Source organism: Barbus barbus, assembly GCF_936440315.1.
Source record: "Barbus barbus genome assembly, chromosome: 1".
Classification (NCBI taxonomy): domain Eukaryota; kingdom Metazoa; phylum Chordata; class Actinopteri; order Cypriniformes; family Cyprinidae; genus Barbus; species Barbus barbus.
The window spans coordinates 20,410,829-20,432,596 of record NC_136729.1 but is presented as its reverse complement, the minus strand read 5'-3'; the positions used below and the strand labels follow the sequence as shown (position 1 = coordinate 20,432,596).

At 36.5% G+C, this 21,768-nt stretch overlaps 2 protein-coding genes across 2 annotated transcripts; both read left to right on the top strand.

The window, feature by feature from the left end:
• Positions 1-4,639: 4,639 nt before the first annotated feature.
• LOC306881464 (uncharacterized protein) lies at positions 4,640-9,463 on the top strand. The gene is made up of 4 exons (XM_079435579.1): positions 4,640-4,775; positions 6,430-7,219; positions 8,449-8,628; positions 8,762-9,463. The coding sequence occupies exons 2-4, from the start codon at positions 6,445-6,447 to the stop codon at positions 8,881-8,883; spliced, it is 1,077 nt and encodes a 358-aa protein (XP_079291705.1). The 5' UTR covers positions 4,640-4,775; positions 6,430-6,444; the 3' UTR covers positions 8,884-9,463.
• A 132-nt stretch (positions 9,464-9,595) lies between these two features.
• Positions 9,596-21,564, top strand: LOC306881380 (DIS3-like exonuclease 1). The gene is made up of 17 exons (XM_079435464.1): positions 9,596-9,821; positions 10,695-10,848; positions 11,031-11,159; positions 11,707-11,842; positions 12,222-12,389; positions 12,484-12,562; positions 12,684-12,863; positions 15,789-15,958; positions 16,257-16,418; positions 16,554-16,804; positions 17,791-17,883; positions 18,010-18,534; positions 19,029-19,183; positions 19,720-19,898; positions 20,011-20,156; positions 20,443-20,614; positions 20,748-21,564. Exons 1-17 carry the CDS (start codon positions 9,692-9,694, stop codon positions 21,090-21,092), a joined length of 3,174 nt encoding a protein of 1,057 aa, XP_079291590.1. The 5' UTR covers positions 9,596-9,691; the 3' UTR covers positions 21,093-21,564.
• Positions 21,565-21,768: the final 204 nt, after the last annotated feature.

Below are 21,768 nucleotides of genomic sequence, written 5' to 3'. Positions count from 1 at the left end.
TATTACTGATAATCCTGCATCTAAGATGGTCTTTGACTGGGAAGTTTTGCTCCACTCCCACATTTTTCCAGGGTTTATGTAATAGTGTGATAAACGGAAAAGCAGCTGCTGAAAAGGTTGAAAAAAGTGGGGTGAAAAAACCTGTCGAAGAGAGAGGGGAGGGGAAAGGAAAAGTCTGTGGTCAAGGAGTTTGGGTTCTGCTGGTTGAACAGTTAGCAGTTCTAACACACCTTTATATATCATTGTATGGCTGTTCACTAGGTTGGGCAGCAGAAAGTGTCTTTTGTTCCGTTTGAGAGTTTGCAGGTTAACTGAGGTTATTGAAAATGTCTCAATACTATAAACACTGTAGCCATTTTGTAGCTTTTCAAACTTTCCACATAAGTAGGTCTATTGTAGTTCATGGATTCATACATGGTGCACAAACAGGTTCCCATAACTTCATGCAGATGAAGAATTTCCAGTCTTTTTAATTTTGTGATTTGCTCATGGTTTGAGCATACCACAAAATACATTTATAGCCTACTATACATGTAAGCAATGGCCTACATTTACATCTTAAAGAGATTCACCCAAAAAAAGGACATCATTTTTTTTTCCTGTCACAACGTTTTTCAAAAGTGAAAAATAACACTTGCACCACATCGTTAGGCCAGTAGTGACTGTTAGTGAGCAAGTCATTCACTCCAACACGGGTTCATTCAGAAAAGATTTAGTGACACGAGTGAGTGAAATAATTCAGTAAACAGATTTGTTCACAATTTGTTTCACATGGATGTATTTAGGAAGGAAACTGTGTGTTGCTTGGATTTATTGTTTTCATTGTTGGAGCAAAAAAAACCAAATAGCTGCCATTGTGTTTAAAAGGGAAGTTACTCAATATTACCATCTTTTTCATTGAACAGTTGTATAAAAGCAACATCACTCTTGTAATCATGCTTATATTTGAAATATTAAGCTGCAGTACAATGGACATGATTTGTACCATGGCTGCCCAGATAGCATGCGGATGTGGGCCACTTAAGGCAATGAAACGGCACTGCTGGCCTTCTTATGGCCCATACAAAATGGATGTAAGCCTGAAGTGGCCCACATATAAAATAGCAAAAATGGCCCAAATGTAACAGTTGTAACACTTCAAAGAGAAAGGAAACTTGAAATTGACCCCTTTAAATCCCATTGATTAAAAACCTGCAAACAGATGCTTCACTCTACTGGTCATCTTCCGCTTGTGCAGCTCAAATGCAGAACATTAACTACTGTCATAACGTTATAATGAGAGCACTATTGTAAAAAGTGTTGTGAATTCTTAGGGTTTCGCTGACGTTTAATGTTAATTATCTTTTAATCAAAACATAAAACATTCTTTTTGTATCTCTGAGGCGTCTGTAACACATTTTCCCTGTGTGTTAACGTCAGTAATTATGACTGTTGAATGTTTGACTTGACTCTTGGTGATGTATTTTGTCCCGCCCCCAAACATATGATTCGACTATCAGTCAACTATTGGCAAGATTAGAAAATTCAGATTCGACTATGAAAATCCTTAGTCGGGGACACCCCTAATACTAACATTAAATATTCCCTTCACTGTGTGAATCCAAGACAGTATCACAGATACACTAACATCAACATACACACTCATCTAAAGACAGAAATATATTAAAACACATTCTGGCCCTCAATTCGGAAAACTGTAAGATATCCCAGAGGCCAATCAACCATTAACTCAGAATATCCCAATAGAACAAAACATTCCTCTGATGCTTAAAAAATATTGCTTTATCTATAAATATTATTTATAAGCGGGTGGTGATGGCGCAGTGGATAAGACACATGCCGTTGGTGTGAGAGACCCGGGTTCGAATCCGCTGTGAGACACCAATGTGTCCCTGAGCAAGACACTTAACCCCTAGTTGCTCCAGAGGCGTGCGACCTCTGACATATATAGCAATTGTAAGTCGCTTTTAAGCGTCAGCTAAATGAATAAATGTAAATGTTATCTAAAGGCCTCATTTAAAACATTTTCCTTTGGCTTCTATGAATACCATTAAAATGTTTGAGCAAAACTCCTGCTGAACTATTATAAACCTTAAAGGAATGAACTGGCTTTGTTGTGATCAAAATTATTGGGCTTGCTTCTCCCTATATAATAAATCATCACTCAAGGATATGATGTTCATGCTCTTTTGGTGTCCAGCTGCTAATCATATTTCATGTAGCATTGTAATCATTCATATTTGACGCAATCACTGCATAAGTCTGTTACTTCACCATTCCCCCAGTCAAATGCAGTTCACAGCTCTCCATGAGGTCTTAAATTGCAGGAGGCCCCAAATGAATTATTAAATAAACAAACATCTACTATATGCTTTCGTTGGTATTACACTTTCCTTGTTTAAGTAGTTGACCTTGTCTTCTAGTATGCTGTAATGCTATGATCACTTCATATTTTATTCAGTTTTGTTCAGCTTTCCATAAATACAGTGTGTGTTTTCTGTAAAGTTGGAGCTTGACAGCTACTGTGTGCTGCAGCTTTATAATGTGAAGCCCTGCAGTTTAATAGTCTGGCCTGTGGGCACATGGCTTTTGTTCTCCAGGGGCAGTTTATGCCTCAATTTAATTTTATTTATTTGAATAGGAACCTTCTGCAAACAAAATTTTCCTATGCCCATATAAAGTGTGAACTGAAAACGCTTGGACAGAAGTTGGCTAATTTAAAGGGTCAAGAAAGCAAATAAAGTAAATGTGATGTTGGTTGCTCCCTATAAAGAAAATTTTCCAACAGAAAACAGCCCACATTGAGAAACACTGCCAGGCTTTCTTCTTTTGTCGTGACTGTTACCAGTGGAAGTTTATTTAGTAATAATTATTTCTAATTGTGTGATAATTATGCAAAATATTTTACTTTAACAACAACATTTAACATTTTACTTTAACATTTCCGATGAAAAATCTAATTCATCTACATCTTGGATGACCTGAAGGTGAGTAGATTTTCAACTTTTCCTGAATTTTAAACTACTTCTTAAAACATTTAATAGAATGTCGACTGATTTGTTTCTTATTTTAAACAAAGGTGTAAGAATAAATGATAAGGACATTGAAGGTCTTGATGAAGATGTTTATTGTAGCACAGCAGTGAAAAAGTAGTACCTTGGATTCAATGGAGTCAGAATGAACCCGGAACATCCTAAACGTAAACCTTTTATACAGTTACAGTTTATTACCTGTAATGTAAATGACGTTGCTCCTGTCAGAACAGCTGTGGTCTGTATGTTACTGAAGTTGAGACACCCCATTGTCTAAGTTGGTTCAATATGTCCCACACCCATTCTGCAATCAAACCATTTGCTCAAGATGTGATCATCACAAATAGTGCAAACAGAACAATTAACAGAATAACTGCTCACTTTCTTCTTCTCTATAATAAATAAGCCATTTTGGGAAATGAGCTTGATCAAACATCTATTGTGGAGTGGAATCTGGGTCAGGACAGTCTGTAGTCTAAGGGATAGTTACTAATAATCATTTAAAGGTGGACAAAAATGCTTTTAATGATTCAACTCCTCAAAAAAAAAGAAAAAGCCAAAGCTGGTTTGGTGGTTTTAGCTGGTCTGTGTGTGATTTGGGAAGGGCTTGCGGCCATTTCTGCAGGCCCAGCTTGGCCTGGCTTGGAGACAAGATTAAACTATGATTAAGCCAGCTTGAAACAGTGTAAGATTTTTTTACTTTCAACAAGGCCTGTGGGTAATTCTTATGAGCAAACTGCATTTTGAATGTCAGAGCTTAACGTTGTTTTTTTTTTTTTTCATCCTTACAGTAGGCTATCACTATTTTTGATACTTGGTATGTTAACATTTTGGAATTGAGAATAAATATGATAATCGTAAAAACAACAACAACAAAAAAACTACCTTTGGTAGTAACTTTAATATGCTGTACCTGCCATTTTGCTGGTCTGATAAGTGCATTAACTTACCACAAAAGCAACTGAAATATGTGTTACTTTTAATGTAAGAACAATCATGTAACTGCTCCCTACAGAACAGAAAGAAATTATAATACATTCTGCCCTCTGCTGGGCCATTACTGGAAGAGCAAGTCTTCTGGCCAGTGTGTCCACTCTACCAGTAAATGACATTTCACAGGTTGTTCACAAATATTTTAAATTCAGGCCCATGATTAACCATTAGAAACATAAACTATTCCTCATAAAGAAGTACAAAAGTTTCACCACCCCAGTATGACATTGTTAAAATGCAACCTATGACCGCACTACGACAAAAGACAGCCTTATGACGCACATGGTCATTGGTCATGTAAAAACAGCATGTGTCTTTTGTTACTGGCTAACGCTGAAAAGATATGGGGTGGAAGAAAGCAGATCTGAGCAACCTGTGTGTTTCCATGGACACAGAGCATGGGAGGAATGCTCGGAGGCCCAGTTTGTCAGGTGCTCCTCCCTTCAGGGAATTTTAGTTGTTCAAAGGCTTCAAAAATCTACCTCCAGGATAAACCTGTGTACACTGATGAAATGACTGACGTATGAATTGAGATTGACGCACATGAGTGCTTATTTGCATCCAGGAAGTTTGATACAGAGGTGTGGCTTGCAGGTGCAAATTCAGGAAAGGCCAGTTCCCAGGTAGCCACAAGCGAGACAGGTCCCTCCCCTTGCCTCTTGTCTCTGGATGCACACTCTCTGAACTCTCAAACGATTTTACTTCAACCTGCCTCGATCATCTCACCCGAGTCCAACAGGCAGCACTCAGGTAGGTACACAGTTTTCATTTTTAATACATAGAAACCTATTGAGGAATGTTATTCTGCATTAAAATTCATCTGGCCTAGTTTGGTGTAAAATGGAGAGTAGGTATTAGATGTCAGTGGTATGAAGGCTATTGAAATTGTGATCCATTGAAGGAAATCACGATTACAAATAACTTCAAAATAAATTACCTTTGGGATGTTTGACGAATGGTGCCACATACCTATAAGAGTTTTAATTCCTGAAAGTTATTAATAAAATTATGCATATAAGTATGAGTTTTTCTGGAGACACTGATGACCTATCTAATAAACAATGAACCAAAAAGGTATCCCTTAAACAAAAGTTTGAAAAACATGTTATATTATAGCTTAATCAGACACATATCTTCTCAGTGTATTGTAATATTGACTGCTGTATCACACATCCTCATAAGAGATACCACAAACTCATTACTGAGAAACCTGTTCTGGCACATTCTAAGATTATTAGTAGAATATTTTCCTCCAGGAGTTAGAGAGAACTGTCTAAAATGGTGTTATTTTACATTTCTAATTTAATAGACATGTACTTTAAATTTAGAATTTTACATTTTCATATAGACTTCACGTTCGCTCAGAATAATGCCAGAAAACATAATAAACTATAATACAAACTATAATAATAGTGAAATAATATTAATAATAACTGACAAATGTATCATTCATAAACTGTCTGTAAAATAAAGAACAGCAATGCAATAAATTTATATTTATTGTAAATAAAAAAAATTATGACATAAAATGTGGTTCAGATATGACATGCCAGATTAAATGCTCTATGCTAAATACACACAAAAACAGGACACAAATGTGGAGCCCAAGGACTTTTGATTCCTTCAAACCCTTTAATTTCTGTAACATTATTACTGTTTATTTGTACTTTTGTTGGTGGCTGGCAATAATAGATGATGGCAGATGAACTGGACAAACAGGAATAACTGAAGTGACATTGTAATGGAAATAGTTACTCTGTTAGTCACATTAAGTGTCACATTGTTAAGTGTGGGTGCGTCTGTTCAACAGCACATCAAAATACAATATAGATACCAATTACTGACATTATTATGCTACGTCTATGTCTCATCAAAGCATATTATTTAGATATTTATACAAATATTTTTATGAGCATCGCTTTGTTCTTTGTGTTTTGTTTTGTCATAATGTCCCTCAAAATGTGCATCTAAATATAGTTTGGGTGTGTACATTGAACACCATACAAAGAACACAGAATATTGTATGCTCACCTCCTGTTATTGCAATGTACTGACATGGTTGAATGGTATACATTACACTTGCATCAAGAGGGCTTAGATACACTTCAGTGAAAAGGATTCATGGGAGTGGAACAAAGGGTTGCTAGAGGTTTCTGAGAAAGAACACTTTCATTTTGTATAGAGAGACATCATAGGTTTTGCTTTTCCCAAATGTTGATTAATTTTGGGCAGCATTTATCTTTTTATTGATGCCAGCATGTTGTCTACATACAGTATATGCAATATAACTTATGTTGCATTTAAAATAGTGGAATATTTTCGGGATTGCTTATGTCTGTTTTTTTTTTTTTTTTTTTGTGATATACACATTCACTCCACACAGTAACATGTCTTATTTTGGCAGGGAGAGGAACCAAATATGAAATTGCCACTAGGCATCACACTTGCACTCCTCTTGATACTTCAGACGTTTCAACAAGTGACCACCCAGATACCTGACAGCTGGAAAAGAAGTAATGATACTACAGACAACAATGGAGAACAAACATTTAGTGAGAAAATAACTCAACCAAGTAAGGAAGACCTACAAAGCAATGAGGATGCCAAACCAGAGAGCAGTTCAGAAACTGAAGGACAAATATTTGGCTCAATTTATGATAGTCAAGGAGGAGAGCAGAATTACACAAAATTGGATCAGAGCCCTGAGCAGTCTTCTGAGGAATATAGTTCTGATAGTCTCGTTGCTACAACACTACCTCCAATGATTGCACTTAATTCAAGTTCTGAGCTCTCAGATACATCGGCAGAATCCACTGAAACACTGACACAGGACACAGCCACAAACACCTCCACACCAGAGCCAGAAGACACAAATGAATCTGCTCTTAATGACACATATACCACTCCCCAACCTGAGACTACCGCGACAGAGAGCAGCCATGATGAATCGGGCTCTGGATATTTGCCCTCAGATGATGTACCCACCAACAGCACTACTAAAAGTCCGACCACCACAACAAAAGATGAAAGTGTCCAGAACCAAACTACAGTGAGTCCAACTGAACCACCGGTATACAGTACTACAACGGCAGCAATTCCACCTGCCTTCTCTGAAAACGTCCCGGCTCCTGCCACAGAGGATACAGAAGTAAACCAGACCGAACCTATTGGCATCGGAGAGAATTCTGAAAGAGGTGAGACTCACAAATCAGCATTAATCAAGCACTAATAATCATTGTTTATAAAAAAGACTAAGCTTAATTTGATGGCTGAGAAGTTTTATCATTTGATACATCAGTACTTTTTTTTTTAATGAAGCAGCAAAGCTTTGATAGTTATAAGAAATGTTTCTTGAACACCAAATCAGCATATTAGAATGATTTCTGAAGGATCATGTGACTCTGAAGACTGAAGCAATGGCTGCTGAAAATTCAGCTTTGCCATGACAGGAATACATTTCAAATATATTAAAATAGAAAACAGTTATTACAAATAATACAAATATTTGACTGTATTATTGTTTAAATACTGCAGCCTTGGTGAGTATAAGAGATTTCTTTTAAAAACATAAACAATCTTGCAGACGCCAAACTTTTGAACAGTAAATGTTAAAATGATATGATGATAGACAAAAAGATTTAGCTGAAATAGAATTCCCACTCCAAATCTGGGTCACTGGTAGTGTTTTGACCTTTTATAGAAGCATTATTTCACTCTCCAGTTCCAGAGCACAAAGATCACACAAATCTTTTTATTTCATCCCCCAAGCTAGCCCTCATTCTTAGCTTCTCTCAATTCAGTCATAAAAGACATATTTGCTGCTGTTCCTCCGAGTTGGATTGGATTTCAGGCTTTGTTTGTCCTCTGCTCTTGGCCAAAGTGTCTAGTTACTGACACCTCACTTTCCTCACAATAAGAGTGGTGTTCACCCTGCAGATATTGGGAGGGGCACCTTTTGGAGGTCAGGTGTGGACCAATGTGACAAAGAACACCTGACATTGCTGGAGAACAAATTCCATGACCATTTGAGTGAACGTGACTCTAAACAATCTGTGTCCAAACAGTATTCTGAACTGAAAAGAACAGTTAAATCTACATGTTCAGAATTAGTTTTATATATTCAGATTTTATGGTTTTGGCCTGATGAAATATACTAATAAATTTCAGGAAAATAAAGAGCTTTTTGAAAGTCGTCATTTTCCTGAAATGTATTAGTATATTTCATCAGGCCAAAACCATAAAATCTGAATTCTTCTTTTGAACTGATGGTGTCGGTCCGAATTGACAAAAGTTTTAAGCAAGAAACTCCATGATAAAGGCAACCACAATATTACTGTCCAAAATGTTTTTTGTTTTTTATAAATCGCTAATGTAGTCAAGGGTTGTTTCGTTGTTACAATAAACATGAAATATGTCTTTTCAGGTTTATCTTCAGATGTTTCAGATGGTACCGAAAGCAAGAACGGGCAGGCATGGACCATCGTCCTAGTCATTGGGATTGTAGTGGGGGTCCTGGCCTTGGGAGCATTTATCTTCCTGAATCGAAGGAACAGAAGAGATTTCTCGCACAGAAAACTGGAGGAAGAGATGTCACCTGATCCAGGTAATATAAAACTCACCTGTCATTATTTGCATCACTTTGAACCAAGATCCATGTGAATATATGTGAGGGCTTCTATGAACATACGGAATCATTTTTTCACTCTGATGAACTCGTTTTTTCTCTCTTTTCAAAGTTCTCCGACTGGATAACAGTGAACCACTAGACCTGAAGTTTGATGGATTTGGTTACTACAACCCAGGACTACAAGGAGACAACATCCAGATGTCCAATTTTCCACAGGGACGTTCCAAATGAGAACAAATCTGTGATGCCAAATACATTTTATTTAATGTTGCACCCATATGAAAACAAAAGGATGTTATTAAGAAATCATTGTAATTTTTCATGTGATTTGCCAAAACAATCACAAGGCAATTTTACACAACTGAACAATCAAAACATTTTTTAATGTTAAGTAGTGTCTTTTGTTTGAGTGTTTTATTTGGACTATCTGAAGGAACCAAATCTGAATATTTCTATACTGGGTACTTTTTTATTGTAACTGCAAAGTATTGGATTGTATGTCTGCTTCTAATTGATCAAGAAGGTTGTTTACTTGACACAGTTATTGTATAATGTCAAAACCTGTATATGCAAGATGGAGGAAATTATCAGCATTATGACACAGCTTCTCTATGCACAGTAGTTTTGGTCTAGAAGATCGAGATTATGTCAGTGAAATGGGAGAACATCTATTGGCTTTTTCCCATATTGAATTTTCAGACACAAGCCTAATACCTTTCTTCTGAGCCTATAATATTTGATGATTTCTTAGTTTACAAAAGCTCTGAACTAAATAGAGAATAAACATGACAGTAGGTTCTCAGATTATTATAAATAATAACATAATACTTGTCTCCGTGTCTGATTATTGTATAATCAAAATATTATTATTAAGAGAAGGCCTACTTGAAGCTGTGTGTGAGCTTGTCCAGTCCTGTAGATGGCGCTGATTCCTTTCAAACATAACAAACACATTTTGATAAACATGGCAAAGAAGACTGGAGGAACCCCGGCAGTTGTTGAATGTTATGAATAGTAGTTTATAGCGGAAGGTCCGGTCATGATTAAAACCGAGAAAGTGTTATATTTGAACAGCTCAAAGGGTAGAAAGGTCCGCGTTGTTCGGGAGCACTATGTGAGGGAACAGCTGCCTTGTGGAAGCGCCCTCTGTCAAGCGGACTGTCATAACGGTAGGGAGAACACGAGCCAAAACAACAAAAATCACATGAAATGCGTGTTTATTATTATTATTATTCATTTTTATTATAGTGAATGGATCGGTATACCAACAGAGCTAGGTAGCTAACAACAGGCAATCTTAAATTACGTGGTCTTTAAATTCTAATGTGAACTATAGCTTTACGAATTGTTAACTTACGACGCAGAAATCTTTGTTATTTGGCTTATTATAGTATGTATATGTGCATGTTTATGTGGTTTATGAGGACACAAATTTGTATAATGACATGGGTATGACAGAGGTATTACAATATGAAGGTGGTTTATGAGGACACTGCCTATGTCCCCGTAATTCAAAAGGTTTAAAAAACATACTAAATGGTGTTTTTTTGAAAATCTAAAAATGCACAAAGTCTCCTGTGAGGGCTAAGTTTAGGTGTAGGGTTGGTGTAGGGCAATAGCACACACAGTTTGTTCAGTATAAAAACCATTACGCCTATGGAGAGTCCCCATAAACCACAAAAACCAACGTGTGTGTGCGTGTGTGTTCAGTAATGGAACAAACGCAAGTTTACAGGTTGTTCTACTTAACCCTTTATTCACCTTACTAAACTGTTAATGATCAGTGATTTACCTGAGTGAATTCAATGCAAACATTAATTGCAGGGTAAAAAAAAAAAAAAAAAATATTAATTGCAGGGTGAGCTACCTAACAAAATTATTTATTGTCACTAAAACATTAGACAGTAAATCTTGGTAGTTTGGTAGTTCATCTTGCAAATATTGTTTTTGTGTGTGAGGTGTTATTTTATCGTGTTTTCCGAATTTAGCTAAAAAGATAATAATGCTTTGCAATATAATATTGACAATTTGCGCTTCAATAGATGGCAAAGTGCTGTCTGGAGATGTGACCCACTATGTGGTTCCCGATGTGGGAGTGGTTCGGGATTTCCTGGAGATCCTGGAGTTCGGGGAGCTGCAGGGGATCGTGTTGACCCAGACAGCCTACCAGACTGTTCAGCACACCCGTGGACGCAGGTCAACCCCTCAAATATCATTTTTGACATCAGATTTTAATTTACTTATTATTAACTAAACCAAGTATTGTAAATACTAGCAGTCTGTGTCAATAAAATAGGAAAATTCCCTAAGGAAATTTGGAAGGGTAAGTTTTAAGTACAGGTTACTTTCATAGTTGCATTTTGTTTTGTCTTGTACAGGCACTATAACAGACTGCGTGCTTTACTGAAGGATCCTCGACATGATTGTGTGCTGTTTGCCAATGAGTTTCAGCAATACTGCTACTGCCCCAGAGACAAGGGCGAGTCTCAGGACAAATGGCATACAAGGCGAGTCCTGACTATAGAGTATTATGCTCTCTTTGTTTACTTTGAGAAAAGCTTATTGAGAGTATTAATAGACTATAGAGCAGGCCTTTTCAAAGTCATAGACAGTGGGCCTCTCTTTTGGCACAACATACACAATGGCTCCTCCCCACACTCTAATTTTGTACAAATTATCAATAGTATAAAAAATGATTTTTCATTTTCATAGTTCAAAATGTATGTATATAGTGCAACAACAAAAACCATGCAAGGAAAAAATATATATTTATTTAAAGCATTTATAATACAAATAAGTGCAAGCCCTGAGATAGGTGCGCCCCACACTTTGAAAACACTGGCTATAGTATAATAAAGTATTCTTTTTGAATCAACCTCAAGTGTAAAGAATGTCATGCACTTTGAGTTTCAATATACAATAGAAGTGTGCAAGTGTAATTTATTTATTTTTAAAAGCAAGTAAAGCAAATTCAACCTTTTTGAAAAGTGAGCACATAGACACTTCATTGACCTGAGCTGCAGAAAAAAAATCCCTATGTACATTCTGTTCCAGAAATGTGTACAATGCAGCAGTTTGGTACTATAATCATCTAGCTGGACTCCAGCCGGTGGTCATGATTACAGAAGATAATGATGCTATTTCAGAATTCAGTGCCTTAAACAGTGGCGTGTATGTCATCTCAACTCAGGTATACTTTTTTTTATTTTATGTCCTGTGAAATCTGTGATGTTTAATTGTCAGTATCTTTTTGGAGTCAGATATGTTTAATAACCACTAAATTGTAGAACCGATGTGGGTTTTTTTTTTTTTTTCCACATAAAAAATATTTAGTTTCAATAATCTATTTTTCATGTTCATTTATTCATTTAAGAAAATGTATGATCAATCTTTCAGGGTTTATTTTGTGAAAGTGACAGGCTGATTATACTTTATCCATACATATGTTTAACTTGTAAAAAAAAAAAAAAAGTCAAGAACTGAGATTACTGTTTTGCATTTCACAAATGTGACTAAATGAGTGCAATATATGAGACCACCATTGGTAAAACCAGTGAACTCTATTGTAGGAGTACCTGTTAAGTTTCTGGCCAGACCTGCAGGGAGTCCATGATCTGTACAACTCCATTGCTCAGACTCTGCAAGAGCGAGAGAGTGAGGGAGTAGAGAAAGTGTACGCTGAACACCTGCCTGCAGAGGTGCTGGAGGCTGGTATAAAATCTGGCAGGTACATTCAGGTAAGTGCCTCTCACTCCTGTTATTTAAACCAGATCTCTTTCTTTGGTAGTAGTTTATGGAAACTACATTCCAACCCACTCCTTTCCCTTAAAGGGCATCCTCAGTGTGAACAAACATCGAGCTCAGAATGAGGCTTTTGTCCGTTATGAGGGTTCAGCCAGCAAAAATACAGGTTGTTACCAACATACTTGTATCAGTCCTTAAAATGTTATTTATTACAAAGGCTCTTATTGATGCTGACGGTATTATGGTCTTTTACCTTTGATCCTGCCTGTATGATCACTTGTTTTTAGAGCTAAATAGTGATGTGCTGATCAATGGAGCAAAGCATCGTAACCGGGCGGTGCATGGAGACGTGGTTGTCATAGAGCTGTTGCCCCGTAATGAGTGGAAAGGCAGGACTATGACATTAACAGAGGGTCAAGGGGAGGAGCAGCCACTGGAGGAAACACAGAGTCAGCCTATGCCCACAGGTAATCATGAGTATGTGATGATTACAATTGGTCTAGAACATTCTGAGTAGAATGTGAAGATTGACTGATACACATGCAGACAGTTGAATGTATTTCCACATACGCTGGTGTCCAAAAGTCTGAGAACCACTGGTGAAAATGTTTTTATGGTAACACTTTTTATGAAGCCTGTATTTATAATACATTATAAGGGTATTCTTAAGGCATTATAATGAATGCATTATAAAAACCCTTATAATGAGTTATAAAATCTCATGAATAATCATAACAACCATTATAATACATTATAGTACTTAAAATATTTGTGGTTATAACTTTTAAGAGTATGATTATTTATAACACACAATGAACACCTAAATCTACTTCATTTATAATGGGCTATATCATAGCTTGATATTGTTTATTTAAGATCTGCACAGTACCTTACTACATCTCTTGAGTGCATGAATGTTTATATAAAACTAATTGTATTAGTAGACTTAGGTAAAGTAGGTAGAATGTTCACATACTTGCAAAGTATCCTATACTCAGTTTGTCTGTTGAGGAACCATCAAAATAAAGTGTTAGCATACAGTATATTCAGCAGACACACTACTAATACTCTCATGAGTGCTAGTTGACATGTAGTTGCAGAGTTACTTATCAACAGCTGTCTAAAGCAGTGGTTCCCAACCTTTTTTTCAGGGGACCCCTATTTTAACATACAGTTTTTTCACCGACCCCCATAGCATGTATGACATATATAAAAAAAAACATTTTATACTTAAAACCATTTATAAGAAAAGAGATGAGTCAAAATTATGAATGATTATAGGTGATTATATTATTTTATCAAATTTTTAGAACATTTTTATCAACCGGTTAAAATTTACAACAAATTTGGTCTGATTTTTGCGTTGATTTGAACAATAACGGGAAACAGGCCAAAGTGGGCGAAGATAAAAATCTTTTGTCTTATTAAAAAATAAGAACAAAGATACACATTACAAATACACATAATATACAAATAAAACAAACAGTGCTTTATTTTCAGGTACAATAGGTGTATTTAGCAGAGCATTCAATGAAATTGAATGAACAAATATAAAAATAAAAGCAACTGTATTAAAGTTTTTCAGTCAAGAATAGTGAGTGATTTTTCTCTTTGCGTTTTGTTGTTTTGTTAATGTTAAATGAATAGTTCCCCCAAAAATAAATATTCTGTCATCTGTCTGTCAATTCTGTCATAATGTTTTATTTTTATACCATCATTTACTCAAAAGTTGTTTTAAACCTGAATTAGTTTATTTCTTCTGCTGAACATAGATGCTATTTTGAAGAAGGTGGAAAACCAAACAGTTGCTGGTCCTCAGTGACTTCCATAGGATTTTTCTTTCCTGCTATCAAATTCAATGTAGACCAGCAACTGTTTTGTTACCCTCATTCTTCAAAATATCTTATTTTGGTTTCAGCACAATAGATTAATAGAGGTTTGGGACAACATGTGAGAGAGTAAATAATGACAGAAATTATAAGGTGAACTATCCCTTTAATGACAGTGGCAGCATGTTCAGTACTGTCCCTTTAAGACCTGCACGCATCTACAGACACGTATCCATTTTTCTCTCAATGGTTTACTTTCATGTTAGACATAACCAACTGAGTCTATATGTAAACCTTGTGTGTTTTGACAGTATTAGCGCAAAAGATTTCAATGCGCGTTCTTCTACCAGACCAGCGCGCGAATGAAACATTTAACCTTGTATGCAAATAATGTACTTTTGCGATCAGTGTCCTGTCAGAGTAACTCTACTGTTGAATGTCGTGTTGTACAGTAAATAGAGATGGAGGCGACAGAGCTGTATTTGACGATGTGCGCTGTAGCACGATACTACCATATTTCTTCAAAAGCAGATCGTGGAGTGATTTTTATCGTCCACGATCAAAAATCGTCATATTGCACACCCCTAATTCATTCATATTTTAATTCATATAATTTCCCTCTAAAACCTTTCACTGCTTTCCGCCATATTTTCACAAAACGAAACCTACGCTGCATGCTGCGACTGTGTGAGATTGTTACTACCTTTGCTTAATGTTGGACAGTATTTAGGTGAGTTTTTATAATCCTGGTAAACAAATGGTTTTAATGATAATACAGAATATTAAACGGTAGGCACTAACTGTCGGGATTTTCATTTTGTGGTCAAACTAGAGTGAGCTTGGCGACACCTTGTAAATCTTTAGCGACCCCTAGTGGGGGTTGCGACCCCCAGGTTGGGAACCACTGGTCTAAAGAGTGCCATCAAAATAATCCAACTGATATTATATATATAAAAAAAAAGTTCAAAGCGAATGTGTCATATTACACATTCATCTGATCTGATATCTGATCTCATGGCTGTTTGAGAAAAAAATATATATTGTAATTATTATTACTTATAAGTGGTATTTGTCTGCTTTAAGTAACATAAGTAACATGGCAAGATATGAGACTTATAATACATTATAAATATGAGAAATATAATCCATTGTAATTTAAGCTGATGGATCGTGTTCACTGTGTTATAAATCATCATACTCTTAAAAGCTATAACCACAAATAAGTAACTATTATAATACATTAAAACTGTTCTTATGAATATTCATGAGATGATACAACATATTATAAAGTTATTTATAATGCATTATGCATTCATTATAATGCCTTAAGAATACCTTTGTAATGTATTATAAATACGGGCTTCATAGAAAGTGTTACCGTTTTTATTGTTACTTACAAATGGTATTATGTGTTTGAGTGAAAGTTGTATTGAGAAAATTCAATACAATTTCAGATAACTTTCAGGTTCAAAAACAACATTTCCAAAGTTAGATTTTTGGACCTCGCTGTTGATGGATCGTTGTATAAGTTGTTTTTTTGACTCTCTCCTCTCTTTCCTGTAGGCAGGGTTGTGGGTATTCTGCAGAGGAACTGGAGAGACTACGTTGTGACTTTTCCTCCTCTTGAGGAGGTGCAGTCACAGAGTCGAAATTCAAAGAAGATTCTGGTTATTCCATGGGACTACCGCATCCCTAAAATCCGGATCAGCACACAGCAGGCTGAGGCTTTGCAGGTGGAGATATAATTTAGCAAAATATTTTTTAAATGAATGCATTTCTTTTGAACTTTTTATTCATCAGTGAAAAAATGTATCACATATTCCTCAAAATGTAACACAACTGTTGTTAATGGTTTATTATATTATCATATGATAAATTGCATTTTAAAAAACACTAAAATACAAAACAGTTCATCATATTTCATAATATTACTCTTGTTTAACTGTATTTTTGTTCAAATAAATGCAGCCTTTGGTGAGCATGAGATGCTTAATTAAAATATTAAATCTTTAATATTTCTTCTATGTGTAGGATCAAAGAGTGATTGTGCGTCTGGATTCGTGGGAAAGTACTTCTGTTTACCCCAGTGGCCACTGTGTGAGGGTGCTGGGGAAAGCAGGCGAGCTGGAGACTGAGATTCAGACCATCCTGTTGGAGAACTGCATTCATGTTCCACCATTCTCAGAGGCACAGGTGGGGTCATAATGTCTGCATATGATTTTAAATAATTTCAAATGTCTGTACTGTGATTTTTGCCTTAACAAAAGAGTGAATCATAAATAGTAAAGCCTTTAATAAGGTACATGGTGTATTTGAATGTTTCTTTAGTTGCGAGAGATGCCAGTTAACACTGAGGAGAACCAGTGGCAGATGGACAGCAGTGAAGTGTCCTCTCGACGGGACCTGAGAGACACACACCTGGTTTTCAGTATCGATCCCAAGGGCTGTGAGGATGTGGATGATACCTTGTCTGTGCGGACTCTGCCTGGGGGGAAGCGGTTAGAGCTGGGTGTCCATATTGCCGATGTCACTTACTTTGTCAGGGAGGACTCTCTTACAGATCTAGAGGCACGGTCAAGGTATGGAAATTTACCAGTTATCAAAATATAGTGGTAGATTAATAAGAGTATATTATTGTTGAGTGTATTTATCATGATGTGTTTATATAATAGTTTAATATTATATTTTGTACACTTACTAATGAAGAATAATGATTGTTCATACACTAAAGTTCAAAATTTCAGGGTTTCAAAATTTCAAGTTTTTGAAAGTTATCTCTTATGTTCACTAAGACTGCTTATTTAATCAGTAATACAGGAAAAACAAGAAATATTGTGAAATGTTATTACAATGTAAAGTAATTATTTTGTGTTTTAATACATTTGAAAATGTCATTTTATTTTTGGGATGGCAAAGCTGAATTTTCAGCCATTACTCCAGTTTTCTGATTTTTATTCTGCTTGATATTTTTGTGGAAATCGTGATACTTTTTTAGGACATTTTTGGGAATAGAAAGTTCAAAAGAACAACGTTTATTTGAAAAATGAATCTTTTGTAACATTATAAATGTTTTTACTGTCACTTTTTTATCAAATTGTGTCCTTGCTTAATAAAAGTATCAATGTAAAAAAAATGGTAAGACTTATTTACACCAAGAATGATAATATTTTGTTTATTATAAATGCATGCTGCAGTTTCTGGTGTCAGCTGCTTTAAATGCTCGAGCTCAAGTCGGATGGGTTCTGATTGGCTGACTATGTCTTCGTCATTAATCAGCTGGAAGAAAATTGTTCAGAAAGAAATTGAATTGATATCTTTCCTCTGTGTCATTGTAGTTCTTGTGTGGACTTCCCTATTTTCATAGAATTTGAATTAGAAATATTAAAACTTTATAGTTATCGTTATCGTTAGTTATTGTTCTTGGTGTGAACGGGCCTTTACTGACCCCAAACGTTTGAATGGTAGTTTGTTTATCATCAAATTTCTGTGATGAATGTGCATTTGTAAATACTACAGTAACTAAAGTATACATTAAATAAGTTGCATCTTTCTTTTCTAAACCCAGGGCAACCACTTCCTACTTGGCTGACCGCAGGTATGACATGCTGCCAGCAGTGCTGAGTGCTGATCTGTGCTCCCTCCTAGGAGGAGTGGACCGGTGAGTAACACACAAACCTATCCCTGCTTTTTGAGACTTGACCTAATATGCTGCTGGAATCTGTGGATTTTCTCTCTGTATTCTTTAATAGAAAATAACAGGGAATCACTTTGTGATATGTTCCAGATATGCCATGAGTGTGCTGTGGGAGCTGGATGCTGAGACTCTGGATGCGTGTACGGTTTGGTACGGTCGCACTCTTATCCGCTCCTCCTATCAGCTTCACTATGAGCTGGCCCAGAGTTTGCTGAATGGCGAGGAGCTTGAAGTACCTGAGCTAAGCCAGCTCAAGGGTTCACAGCGAGACCAGAAACTGGCTGAACTCTTGCAAGCCTTAAAGACCCTGACTAGGGTGGCCAGACACCTCCGTGCACAGAGGAATAAGGGTGGTGCTCTGGAGTTGGAGGGGGTGGAGGTGAGGGCTCAGCTGGATGAGGAGAAGAACATTACAGCCCTTGTGCCCAAACAGCCTCTGGAAGTTCATGAGACTGTGGCAGAGTGTATGATCTATGCCAACCACTGGGTGGCACGCAAGATACAGGAGAGCTTTCCACATCAAGCTCTTCTGCGTCATCACCCACCACCCAAACAGGAGTTCTTTAATCACCTCATCGACTGTGCCAAGGCCCGTGGCTTTAGTATTGATACAAGGTAAAAATTATTTTCTTGAAGTAAATCACCAAGGCTGTATGTATTTGATCAAAAATAGAGTACAAACTGTAATATTGTAAAATAACTGTCTGAGTTTTCAGCAGCCATAACTTCAATCTTCAGTGTCACTTGGTCCTTCAGAAATCATTCTAATATGCTTATTTGGTGTTCAAGAAACCTTTATTATCAGTGTTGAAAACAGTTGTTCTGCTTAATATTTTTTTGAAAACCTGATGCTTTAAAAAAAGAAAAGAAAACATATTTTGTAAAAATTTAAATGCCTTTACTGTTGCTTTCGATTAATTTAAATAATTCTTGCTGAATAAAAGTATTTTTTTTTATCTTACGGACTCCAAACATTTGAACAGTATTACATATCTAAATAAAGATATAGCCAAATAAATAAATAGAATAGAATAATAATGTAATCAATATGGTGAGAAATAGATTGCATACATTCATGTAGATTTACGTGTCTGCATTGCTGCATCTAGGTCAAACAGAGCTCTTGCTGATTCTCTGGAACAAGCTGTGGATCCTCAGGACCCCCTGGTGAACAAGTTATTGAGAATGATGGCCACCCAGGCAATGTCTAATGCCCTTTACTTCTCTACAGGAGCCTGCCCAGAAGAACAGTACTATCACTACGGTACATGTTTTTAATTTTGTCAAAATTACAGATCATATGTAATCTCATTGTTCATTTAAGCAGAGTAGCTGGTTGCTCATTGTAGTAGCAGTATGAATAAACATTCTACCATGCTTTAAAGGAATAGTTCACCAAAAATTTTAATTTCGTCGTCATTTACTCACGCTCATATCGTTCCAAACCTGTATAAATTTCTTCTTATCTTGAGAGGCACAAGAAGATATTTTGAAGACCCAAACAGTTATTCGTCCCCATTGACTTCCACAGTAGGGAAAGAAATACTATAAAAGTAAATGGGGACCATCAACTTTACCAGCATTCTTCAAAATATCTTCTTTTATGTTCAACATAAGAAAGAAACTTGTATAGGCTTGGAACGACATGAGGGTGAGTAAATGAAGACAAAATTTTCTATTTTGGGTGAACTATCCCTTTAAAACCTTAATTGACATAGAGGCATATTGGTAAATTTGCTTGCTAGAACTAAGAAAAAGATGAAAGCTTACATTTGGTCTTGCTTTTTATGTCATTTTCAGGTCTTGCTCTGGATCGATACACTCACTTTACCTCTCCAATCAGACGCTATGCCGATGTATTAGTTCACCGGCTGCTCATGGCTGCTATTCAGCTGGAGAAGGAAGGATCACTAAGCAAACCCTTGGCCAGTAACAAAGAACTTGAGGAACTAGCTCAACATATCAACAATAAAAACAGAGTAAGTGGGGGTCATTAGCTTTTGTATCAGTACTTTATTGTAGTAAAACTGCAGTAATATAATTCTCGGGAAATTACCTCAACACTTTCCGCACTCTCTGTTTGTGTGACAGGCAGCACAGCACGCACAGAAGCAGTCCACAGAGCTCTTCCAGTGCCTCTACTTCAGAGACAAAGACTCCAACACAGATGAGCGCTGTGTGGCTGATGCTGTGATCTATGCTGTCCGAGCTAATGGCTTTCTTGCCTTCGTACCACAGTAATGACCTGCTTATGGAATATTGCTTAGTGATTGTACCAAAGAAAATGTTACACACAAAAAATTAAGACAAGTGTACACTACTATGCATACTCTGATATTTGATCAAAAATGCATTAAAACAGTAATATAATGAGATATAAATTTAAAATAATTTATTTTAATACATGTGGAAAGTTGAATATTCAGCAGCCATTACTGAATATTCATACAATGAATATGCATATAATGTGGACATGCTGTTTGATTTCAAGCTGCTGTAACACTGCTGTATCTATTCACACAGGTATGGTGTGAAGGGAGCTGTGTATCTTAAGGATCGAGAGGGTCAGGTGGTCAGTATTGATGGAAATGGAAGGTGTGAGTGGAAGGCTGGGACATTGCAGAGATACCCTGACAGGATTAGCACCTGCACCAGCACTGGAACTCATACATTTTACCTCTTTGACCACGTTACAGTAAGTATATTCTCAGAAAACAGCAAAAATCACCTTGTTTGTGGCACCTTTATTTGGACTGTCATAGATATGTCTGTTACATCCTCTAACATCATGTTTTCCTTCTTCCTTTTGTGCCTGTATTCCTCCGCAGGTTCGTATCTCTGTAGAACCGTCCCGTTGCCATGCTGACAGCTTGTGTCTGGAGCTTATCAGCAACAAGTCCCATTGCCCTGTGCAACCTGAGTCACATACAGCTGGTCGTGGTCGGTCTGAGCTGGTTCAGGAAGTGGTGCGCTGGGCAGAAGAAGCCTCCCTCCAGGCAGAGGAAGAGAGGGCGAGGAAGCCCAAACTAAGCAGGGAGGAGAAGCAGTTCAGACAGAGCAAAACACCAAACCTCTATGTCCTGTTACAGGAGATCAGTGAACTTGCCCTGCTGGATCTGTCCGTCTGTCAAATCAGAAATACAGAGGAACAGACTTGCACTGCTTCTTCTTAGCCCTTTACTGCTATTTCTACAATTGATTAGAAAGCTTTAGGGATTTTGTAATATTTGTCATGAACTTCCATTGAAGTGTCCAGATGTGAACTGACAAAAATGAGTTCCACTTACTCAGGATTTATGAACACTGGTTTCTTTGCGTTGTCCGATACATGAATTCTAAAGGGAAAGTTGGTCAGGTTCTTCGCCTTAGTTTCCTGTGAAGTCAATGGCTTTATATTTGAAGACCAGCTTTTGGACGGTAGATACACTCTAGGCATCATCTTCCAGTGTGGTGTAAAGTTTTCATTTCAATGAGGCAAAGGAAATTAAAAACATTTAAGAGAAACCAGTATCAGTATGCGTGATCTTTGGTTGTTTAGTGTATGACGCCTAGTGTTTTAAAATCTGCTGATTGTAAATCATATACTTCAAAATCAGTGCTGTCAAAACGATTAATCGCATCCAAAATAAAAGATTTTGTTAACTTAATGTGTGTGTACTGTGTATATTTACAGACACATGTATATAATTAAGAAAAATATGTTTACATATTAAATATATTAGTATATAAATTATATGAATAAATATATACATGTAAATATTTTCTAAAAATATACTGTATGTGTATTTATATATGCATAATAAATACAGTACAAACGTATAACAAAAAGCTTATTTTGGATGCGATTAA